General features: G+C 54.1%; 1 protein-coding gene across 3 annotated transcripts in view; it reads left to right on the top strand.

The window, feature by feature from the left end:
* Positions 1 to 8,730: 8,730 nt before the first annotated feature.
* PRPSAP1 (phosphoribosyl pyrophosphate synthetase associated protein 1) overlaps positions 8,731 to 10,899 on the top strand; it is a 30,020-nt gene continuing 27,851 nt past the window's right edge. The window contains exon 1 of one of the 3 annotated variants that reach the window (XM_045985101.1): positions 8,731 to 9,758. In XM_045985101.1, the coding sequence (XP_045841057.1) occupies positions 9,589 to 9,758 (170 nt within the window). In that variant the 5' untranslated portion in view covers positions 8,731 to 9,588. The remainder of the gene's footprint in view (positions 9,759 to 10,899) is intronic. The other 2 variants (XM_045985105.1, XM_045985103.1) reach the window with 2 other exon arrangements.

Here is a 10,899-nt window from a genome sequence, read left to right as displayed (position 1 = left end):
GGTGGCTTAGCCGGTTAAGCATCTGCCTTCGGCTCAGGTGGTGATTCCGGGGTCCTGGGATTGAGCCCCACATCGGATCCCTGCTCAGCAGGAAGTCTGCTTCTCCCTCTCTCACTCCCCCTGCTTGTGTTCCCTCTCTTGCTCTCTCTCTCTCTGTGTCAAATAAATAAATAAAACGTTTTTAAAAATAAATAAATAAATGTCAATCTGATCCAAAAATACCTTCACCTGGGGCATCTGGTTGGCTCAGTTGGTAGAACGTGTGACTCTTGATCTCAGGGTTGTGAGTTTGAGACCCACGCTGGGTGTAAAGATTACTTAAAAATAAAATCTTTAAAAAAAAGGGGGGGGCCTGGGTGGCTTAGTTGGTTAAGCGTTTGCCTTTGGCTCAGGTCATGATCCCATGCTCCCAGGATTGAGCCCCACATTGGGCTCCCAGCTCCGCGGGGAGTTTGCTTCTCCCTCTGACCTTCTCCCCTCTCATGCTCTCTCTCTCTCTCTCAAATAAAATCTTTAAAGAAAAAAAAAACTTCACAGAACTATCTAGAAAGATGTTTAAGCAAATACCTGGGCACAATGGCCCAGCCACGTGGACACATCAGACGAACCACTGTAGACCCCCGGGAATTCACACAAGGAAGAGAAATGAGCAGAAGCTTAGTAGGTACAACCCTGCCTCAGCTTGAGGTCCCCCAGCAGCAGGCACGGCGACAAGAATGTGTGGAGTTCATGTGGGGAGTGAAACCAGGGAGCAGCAAGAAGTGAGACGGGAAGGGAAGGAAGATGGCACAGGGTGGGGGGGCTGTGTGACTGAGCAGGTTATAGCCCAGGACAGCGGGGGAGCCCTCGGAGTTGTCCCCAGGGAGTGGCGAGGGGCTGGGCTTTCACTCCCTGGCTCTCTCTGGGCTGCCCTGTGACTCGCTGGACCCAGACCTGTGGGGGCTGGAGTCTAAAGCCCCCCGCAGTGTGAGCAGTGAGAGGGCCTGGGAGGGGGCAGCCCTCGACACGGGCCACTTTGAAACATGGGGGAGATCTGTCAGCGCTCACTTTTGTCGCCACAAAAATACACACAGATCATTTTTCTTTTTTCTTTCTTTCTTTCTTTTTTTTTTTTGAAGTAGGCTCTATGCCCAGTGTGGAGCCCAAAGGGGGGGCTTGAACTCATGACCCAAGATCGAGACACGAGCCAAGATTAACAGTCAGATGCTTAACTGACTGAGCCACCCAGGAGCACCCCCGCCACAGGTCGTTTCTTTTCTTCTTCTTCTTCTTTTTTTATTTTTTTTAAAGATTTTATTTATTTATTTATTTATTTGACAGAGATCACAAGTAGGCAGAGAGGCAGGCAGAGAGAGAGGAAGGAAGCAGGCTCCCCGCTGAGCAGAGGGCCCGATGTGGGGCTTGATCCCAGGACTCTGGGATCATGACCTGATCCGAAGGCAGAGGCTTTAACCCACTGAGCCACCCAGGCGCCCCTCTTCTTCTTTTTTTAATGGTTTATTGATTTTATTTGAGAGAGAGCGCAGGGGAGGGGCAGAGGGAGAAGGAGAGAGAGAATCTCAAGGCTCCCTGCTGAGCGCTGAGCTTGATCTCACGACCTACCGTGAGACCTGGAGTCAGGAGCTCAGCACTCGACCAGCTGAGCCTCCCGGGTGCCCCCGCCCCGACATCATCTGTGATTCGGTTTCTTGCCGCATCGTTCAAGCCACAGATTGTCAGGGATTCCTTAAAAAGACAACTTTTCACATACGTCACTTAGGTTCTAACACTGACTGTAGGGCAATGTCCTTGTTCCCCTCAAACAAAATAGTCATGAAAGTGTACATGAAAATTTTTTTTTTAAAGATTTTATTTATTTATTTGACAGAGAGAGATCACAAGTAGGCAGAGAGGCAGGCAGAGAGAGAGGAAGGGAAGCAGGCTCCCTGCAGAGCAGAGAGCCTGATGGAGGACTCAATCCCAGGACCCTGAGATCATGACCTGAGCCGAAGGCAGTGGCCTAAACCACTGAGCCACCCAGGCGCCCCTACATGAAAATATTTTTAAAGAATAAATTTCTTTAACTAAAAAAAAAAAGAAGACAACTTTTCGAGGGCTGCCCAACAGTCCACCGCGTGGAGGCGCCATGGCTCAGTCAGCTGTCCTGGCATTCAGGTCACTTTGCACCTTCTTGCGGCTAAAGGGAGTGGCTGCTCTCGGTTCTGGGTTCTTCCTCTGGGCACTGAGAAGTGGGCCGTGCTGTGACTTCCCTCCTCTCCTCAGGGAAGCCCCTGAGATGGGCCACAGCGACACCATAGCCCGAGGCAATGTGAGCATCCCCGCCTCTCGGCAGGAAGACACGCCTGCCTGGGAAAGAGGGAAAGATAAACCAGACCAAGGCCAAGACTGCCCCTCCGACACCTTGCTGAGGTGCGACCACTGACAACCGGCCGGACCATCAGCTGCCCCGAGGCATCCTGGAATTGCTGCAAAGCCCAGGCAGGGCTGGGAGATGGGTCCCCAGGAGCGCTGGGCTCTCCCCTCTCCGACAAAGCCTTTATCAAACACTGACTGTGCACCAGGGGCTGTGCGAACCCGGCAGGACCCAGGAATGGGACCACGTGGCAGCGACCGCTCCAGGAGCTCAAGGACAGTAGGGGGTGCTATGGAGGGACTAACTGGTTAACCCGAGACCTTGTCTCCCCTTTCCCGGAGCACACGGCTACCCAGCTAGAAGTGACAGACTCCCGCCTCCTTTGCAGCTGGGGTCACCCCAGGACTGAGTTTTGCTAATGGAATGTGAAGAAGAGGCGCCTGGGTGGCTCAGTCAGTTAAGCATCTGCCTTCAGCTCAGGTCATGATCCCAGGGTCCTGGGATCAAGCCCTGCATCAGGCTCTCTGCTTGGCAGGGAGCCTGCTTCCCCCCCCCCCGCCCCGCCCCTTTGCCTGCCTCTCTGCCTACTTGTGATCTCTGTCTGTCAAATAAATGAATAAAATCTTTAAAAAAAAAAAAAGTGGACTGTGAAGATTTACAGGTGGAACTTTCCGAACAGCTGTCTAGAAGAAATTGCCTCAGCCTGGACTTTCCCCCATTCCCCCGAGGGATGGGAGAGGGGCTGCTCAGAGCACCTGGCAAGCCGGGTGATGAGACTGGCAGGGCCACCGGCTCACCGGGGTCCCTGGATGACTTTGTGGAGCAGAGTCTGCCTGACCCTCGTGCACCATTACCCTAGAGACGAGAAACGCGGGTGTTCTTTAACCCCCTCGCTGTCTTCTGGGTCCTTCCATCCCTGCAGCTCACCCTCTGCCTTAACAAAGACTCAGGCAGGCAAACTGTTCCAATGCAAGGACCACAGGGGAGCGTGCGGAGGGTGAGGGTGAGGGTTAGGGTCCAACTGCGAAAAAAGAAACTATTCTGAAGCTTCAAAACGGAGGGAGCTGCACGAAGCCAACAGGTGACGGAGACACAGGAAGAGGCTGAGAAGCCAACCAGGGGGCCGTGAGGCAACCTGGTGCAGAATGACAGCCAGGGGGGATGACGGGCAGAGCCCTGGGCTGGAGTCAAGGTCAAAGCCAAAAGCATGGAGTTCGCGTCTAATGCGCCCCGGAGCCTTGGAGAAGGAGCAGCTGATGGTAAGGACCCCGGCGGAGCAGCGAGCAAGGAAAGACAGACCCCCCCCCCCCGCTTCTTCCTTCCTTCTACCTCCAACCTCCTGCCAACACCCCCCACTGGCCAAAACCAGCGCAAGTCAGCTGCCCTGGGAGCCGGGAGGGTCGCCCCTGCAGTCCTGCAGAGGCTGGAGACAGGAGCCAGGACCAGCCAAGGAAAGGAAAAGCCGAAGCAGAGTGTTCAAGCATAAGAAGGAGCTTTCCAGCTGGATGAGCCCGAGAACAGGCCTTCTCAGCCCAGACATCACGTCCAAAGACAGTCAGGACTTTCGGGTTCACCATGATAGAGAAGCTGGTAGAAGCTGCTGCCCCCACAGGAGAAAATTGGGACGAATCTGTATATGCAAAACTGTTAAATATTTGGCCCCGGAGAGCAAGCTTGAGAGCTGTGACGATCCATCAGGGGAGCAAAGTCACCGAAATTTCCAGTTACCCAGCCTCTTCCCTGCGGGCGTCTTCATGTCCACACTGGGCGTGGGGGTGGTAATGTCCAAGCAGAAAGCAGCAGTTTTAATTAAAACGACAGCTGTCAGAATCTGGGTTGCCAAAGTGCCTGGGACTTTAGGGGTCAAAGTCCTTGGAGAGGTCACAACTGCCCACATCCACGAACGAATTATTTTCCAGTTGCTGACTGAGTCTTAAACGGTGCCTGTCCCGGGCAGGACTCCAAGTAACCGGGCAGAGACTAGCACGAGACACATGGGACAGGGTGGAAAGGGAGTCCCGGAAGGAGAAGAGAAAATGAGACAGAAGCAATCTTTGAAGAAACTTGGCCAAGAATCTTCAAATCTGTTGAAAAACATCAAATCACAGGCTCCAGAAAGCCCATGCACCTCAGCAGAGGAAACGCTCGGAGCTCTCTCACCAAATGGGATTATGGGAGAAGTCTGCAATAGATCACTAGAAGTTTCCCCAAGTTTGAAAATCACGTGACACGTGTCTACAAACAGAACACAGAAGAAATCACAGCGGCAAGGACAAAGATGTTCACCTACAAGAAACCGCGAAACTGTGGTATTTTCAACAAACGGCAGACTGTTCGGAAAGCCACACACCCAGCGCGTGGCCCCAGGTGGGAAAGCAGATAAGCTGGGAGACTTAGGCCAGTTCAGGCTGATGCGTTTGGGCTTGTAGGCGAGTGGAAAGCCCTGGAGGCCTTTAACCGGGGGATCTGGGGCACAGATGTGGCAGGTGGGTGCAAATTACAGGAGGAGGAGAAGGATGGAAGGTGGAAGCAAGGAGACCGCTAGACAAAATGAGAGACCAACCGCTATCAGCCAGTATCACTCACTGAGTCTACAAACACATGTTGAGCGCCTACTATGTGCCAGGCCCTGGGAGAGGCACTAGGGATAACTTCTCCCAGACAGATTTTGGGAGACATCTGGATGCCACATTCATTATTGACATAGAAAATAAAGTGGGGGGGGCACCTTGCTGGCTCAGCTGGTAGAGGATGTGACCCTTGATCCTGGGGTCGTGAGTTCGAGCCTCATATCGGGCACAGAGATTTGCCTTTTTTGTTTAAATTTCATTTAATTTTTAATTTTTTTTTTTAAAGAGAGAGAGAACACACACGTAGTGCGGGGAGGGGCAGAGGGAGAGGGAGGCTCTCCAGCAGGCTCCCCACCCAGCACGGAGTCCAGTGCTGAGGGCTTGATCTCGTGACCTTGAGATCACAACCCAAGGTGAAATCAAAACCCAGATGCTCAACCAACTGAGCCACCCAGGTGCCCCCAAATGTTCATTTTTCATGAAGCATCACATTAAAACAGAACAGGGCTCTGCTGTTCTTGATCCGAGGCTGAGATGAACCACCTCGCCTGAGGGTGCTTCTGGAGACAGCAGCTGCCCAAATCCCAGCTTTATCCCGAGACAGTCTGGGAGCACGGCTGTTCCTGGGGACCGTGAGATGACTCCCAAACGGTTATCCCAAATTCATCTTTTGTGGCCCTTCCTCCCCATCTCATCTGTGGAGGACAAGGGACGTCTGCAGGAACTTTGGCACTGGGCTTGGGAGGGTGAGTACTTCGCAAACTTACATTCTGTGATTTCTTATCAGAGACGCCTACAACCAAGATGGGCTGGCCACACCTTCTGGATTCGGACAGATCCAGTCCAGAGATAGGGACTCCAGGGTGAACAGAGCTGCCCCTATCTTTTGGAGTTAAATCTAGTGGGGAGATAAACAATTAACCAACCCGTGGGGACCCGTCGGGGACAGGTGAGCTGCTCTCCCAGCCGTCCCGACCTTACCTGCGTGTGTAACAGAGCAGAGGTGGGTGGTCTAAGCTGGCCAGGTCAGCCAGCGACATCTTCTGTCTCGGGATGCACAGTGGATGTCCCTGGGGTTGTCATTTCCTGACAGTGGAAGGCCAGGCCACAGCACACATTACTTCTGTTCCCCTTCGACTGGCCCAGCATCGTCAAGGGGCTTGTATCAGGAAGGCTGGGGCCAGGACCCCAGCTGGGCTGGTTAAAGGAAGAAGGGAGAAAGGATACAGGGCCACAACTGGTGGTCTTTACAAAATATAAATTTGCCAGTGTGACCAGCGTCTAAGAGAGATGCGCATATTGCTGGGAAAGCCAATACCAGGGGACTTTGATCTGGTCAGAGAGGTCTGAGAAGGCTCTCTAGGGCCGAGGATGAATAAGAGCAGAGCAGGTGGTAAGGAGGGGAGAGAACAGCACATGCAAACGCCCTGTGGCAGCAGGGGACAAGGCCAATGCCGAGCTAGACGAGACCAGTCAGGGTGATGCTGACTGGAAGAATAAGAGGATAAAACTGAAGACACGGAAATGGGCACGATCACAAGGAGGTGTGTGTTTATCCTTAAAGTGCCAGGCAGCCACGGATAGGTTTTGAGGGAAGTCGCTAGCCCACCTGTATATGCAAAGCTCGCTCCAGTTTACGTGCAAAATCCATTACTTAGTCTTTTCCAAACTTGTTGAAGAAAGCATAGACTCCTATCCATCGGGTGATTCTCAGGACAGGTTAAGTGGAGGAGGTCCCGGATGAGAAAGAGGTCACTGCGAAGGAACCCGCAGGGTTGCTTTTTGCCTTCTGCAGTAGGCAGAATAAGAGCCCAAAAGATGCTGACATCCTCTCCCCAGGACCTGTAAAGAGGTTACTTTATATGGTGATAGGGAGTTCACAGATGTGACGTGAAGGTCCTCGACAGGGGAGATGATACGGCATATCCTGTCGGGTCCAGTGAAATCACGAGGGTCCTTACCAGAGGCAGGAGTGTCAGAGTGGGGAAGGACATGACCATGGGAGCACAGAACAGAGACACAGAGAGGTTTGAAGATGCTGGTTTTCAAGACAGGGGTCACAAGCGACGAATGCACGTGGCCGCTGGAGAGCAGAAAAGGCAAGGAAACAGATTCTCCTCCCAAACCTCCAGAAAGAATGCAGCCCTGCCAACACCTTGATTTTAGGGTTTATGACCTCCCAGACTGGAAGGTCATACATTAGTGTTGTTTTAGGTCACTCTATTTGTGGCAGTTTGTTACTGCAGCAAGAGGGGGGAAATGCACCTGCTATCAGATTACCTAAGCTATTCATTTATTATGTTTGTTCATTTAAAAAAAAAATCTCTCTTTGGATAGATTGTATCCCTCCAGGGTAGGAGTTTTTGTCTTTTTTTTTTTTTTTCTTTCCTAAAGTACCCCAAACACCTAAAACGGGCCTTCAGCAAATAGCAGGGGTTGAGTAAATGTTAACACAGGGATAAGTGGATGATGTAGAAAGTAGGGAAAGAAAAGAGTAAAAGATGATAAATGGTGGGATTTATTGACTGGGAACCTCATGGTCATGTTCATACACAGAGGAGGAGCTACAGTTTAAGGAGACTTGAGGACATGAACATGGTACAGGGGTTCTGGGGGACACAGATAGGAAAATGTGAAGGGAAGTGGTTTCCTTTTGCTTTAGAAGGAACTGAGGCTTGGGGCCCCTGGTGGGCTCAGTCAGTAGAGGCTGTGACTCTTGATCACAGGGTTGTGAGTTTGAGCCCCATGTTTGGTGTAGAAATTACTTAAAAAAAAAAAAGTGACAAGGTTTATGGTTAAATAATTTGGGGGCCCCTGGGAGCCCCAGTTGGTTAAGCATCTGACTCTTAATTTGGCTCAGGTCATGATCTCAGGGATGTGGGATGGAGCCTCGCATTGGCCTCCGTGCTGGGCGTGGAGTCTGCTTAAGATTTTCTCTCTCTTGGGGCGCCTGGGTAGCTCAGTGGGTTAAAGCCTCTGCCTTCAGCTCAGGTCATGATCTCAGGGTCCTGGGATCGAGCCCCGCATCCGGCTCTCTGCTCAGCGGGGAGCCTGCTTCTCTCCCATCTCTCTCTCCCTGCTTCTCTGCCTACTTGTGATCTCTGTCTGTCAAATAAATAAATAAAATCTTAAAAAAAAAAAAAAGATTTTCTATCTCCCTCTGCCCCTTGCCATCCCCAACCCCACTCAAGCACTCTCTCTAAAATAAATACACAAAATCTTTAATCAATGATAATAATTTGGCTTAGGCTGTTTTAGCTCATGGGCTTTTAAAAATTTTTTCATTTTATTTTATTTTTATTTAACCTGTCCCAAGGGGAGGGAGGGGTGGGTTGGGCAGTCATTCTGGAAAACCAGCAGAATGTGGATCAGGCAGCTATGGGCCCCAGGGTGGTTCAGTTTCCAGATCCTGAAGCTTCAGGATTGTGAGCCTTCCTGAGGTGATGAGTCACAATCTATTGTTCCCTCAGGCCCAACGTCACAGCAGGCAGAGTCCCTAAAAGATATTTGCATCAGATGGTACCGTGTGTGCTGCGAAGCGCGACACAAGCTTCCGTCCTGGATCCTGGGGCAGCTGGTAACTGGTGACCCAAAGGCTCCCCTCCTTTCACTTCTTGGGTCTCGTTCAACATGCATTGACTGCGTGCCTCTAGACCCCTGTCTGCCCTGGGCCCTGGGCAATCGGAACCCCCAAATATACACAATCTTGCCCTAAGAGGGTTTGCGTCCTAGTTGGGGAGACAGATGGTTCACGACGGTGAATAAAACACAAGCAGCGATGCGTGGCAGCATACGCGGTACAGTCCGGGGGCGGAGGGTGGGTTACTGCGATTCCGGTGATCTAGCAGGACCCTGAGGAGCAACTGCTACTCGGAATAGGTCTTCGAGGGACGAGAGCACGTGGAGGAGGAGGAAGGGCTTCCACGGTGGAGAGCGGAGCAGCAACTGGCACGAGTCCTTGGACCCGCTCAAGGAACTTTGCCTCCGGTGCAGATACGAGGTTAGAGGCTGTTTGGGGGATAAAGATGAGGCTCGGGTCCACGCACCACCTCTGGGGCCGAGCAGCAACCCGCGGAAAACCGCCCGCCTCCACTTTTCCAATCAATCCCTGCTCAGCGGTCCAGCCTCGCCAGGCGCTCGGACTGTGTGAGCATAGAGGCGCAGAGCTAGAGCGTCAGCCTCTTCGGACGCAGACATTTTGGATCCTGGCAGAAAATCTGGCCACGGCGGGGACCACTATCAAATCAGTTCGCACGGCCCAAGAATGTGAGAGCAGAAGAGCTCCCGTGGGAACGACAAAAGCAAGCGGCGGAGCGATTCGTGAGGCTTCCCCGAGCAGGACAAGCTTTAGAAGAGCTGCCCACCGCCCTGCCCTCATCTGAGATGGCGGCCCCGGGGACGCTCTAGCCGGCGTCTCTCCGAGTTCGAGAGGGGGCGGTGTCCTCGCAGCCGGCACGGAGGTGGCTGATACGCCGGTCGCCGCGAGCGTGGGTTCCGCCCCAGCCCTTGGCGGCCTCGGGTGGGAGGACCGTGAGGGTCTCGGGCCTCTCCCCTGTGTTGCCTGGGGTCTCGGCGCCTTCCGCGACCGGACCCCGCGCCTCGCGGCCGCCTCGGTCAGAACCGCCCCGGGCGCCGGCCGGCAGTAACCGCGCCTCGGGCCGGACGATGCCCAAGAAGCTGCTGCTGCTGCCCCCGCTCTCCGCGTCCTCGACCCTCCGCGCCCCGCGAGCCCGCCCCGCCGCCCGCCCGGCCATGAACGCCGCCCGCACCGGCTACCGAGTCTTCTCGGCCAACTCCACGGCCGCCTGCACCGAGCTGGCCAAGCGCATCACCGAGTAAGGGAGCGGGGGCGGGGGCGGGGCCCCGGCCGGGGTGGTCCCGGGCGCCCCTTCCTGCGCGTCGCCCTGCACCCGGGGCCGTCGAGCCGCGGTCCTGCGGGTTCTGGGCCGCACCGACCCTTGCGGGTGGCCCTTCCGCGGCGGGGACGCGTTCCGCCAACTCTGACTTCTGCCCGCGCCGGCCGGCTTCCTTGCACCGCTCGCCCTCCCTCCCTCACCCAACTCCCGCTTCCCGGGCCGGGGGAGGGCGGAGGGGACGCTTGGACGGGGGGCTCCGAGTGCGGCTCCCTGCCCCACGGTAGAAGTTGACCTCGGAGAGAGGTCGTCGCCACTCCCCGGTCTCGTCGGTGGGCCCGAGGCCCGCAGGTCCGGGAGCTGGGACACGCACGACCGGGCCTGGAGGCGCCAGGGGAACTGCCACACTTGGGGGGCGGCGGCATTAGCGGGGGCGGCTGCAAGGCCTTGCAGGTGGAGGGTGTGGAATGCACCAAGGAAGCAGAGGTGGAAGGGAGGGCAGAGAACAAGGCAGATTTGTGGGAGTTAGTGGTAGAAGTAAGTCTGTGTTTCCTAAGTCGGCTTTAGATTCTATCGTTTGAGGTCAAGCCTGCCTTTTCCTGTGTTTTTAACCCGAGGAAGCCTGCGATCTCACGTGGCTTCTGGAGTCTGACAGCTCTGAGATGCCTTTTCCGTCTTGCTCCTTACTAGCCCCGTGGCGCTGGGCAAGAGACTTGATTTTGGTGAATTTCATTGGTAAGATAAGGACCGTGCGATCTGCGGGGCAGGAACATCCTAAGCATGAACAAAATAATGTAGAGAAAGCATGCAGCAGAGCGGAGGCTCACAGTGGGCCTCTGAATAATACTTCTTTTCTAGCTGGCTCTGTTGGAGAGTCCCAGAGCTCTAATGTAAAGGAAGGGTCTTAGGAACCCTTTCCGGATAAACTTGAGACAAGCGTAAGATATAAAATGAATAGCTTGTTTTTCAACATTTGAAGTCATTTTGGGGGGCACTTGGGTGGCTCAGTGGGTTAAGCCTCTGCCTTTGGCTCAGGTCATGATCTCAGGGTCCAGGGATCGAGCCCCGCGTAGGGCTCTCTGCTCAGCGGGGAGCCTGCTTCGCCTTCTTTCTCTGCCTGCTT

Source organism: Meles meles, chromosome 18 (genome assembly GCF_922984935.1).
Source record: "Meles meles chromosome 18, mMelMel3.1 paternal haplotype, whole genome shotgun sequence".
NCBI lineage: Eukaryota > Metazoa > Chordata > Mammalia > Carnivora > Mustelidae > Meles > Meles meles.
This window is presented reverse-complemented; position numbering and strand designations above follow the sequence as displayed.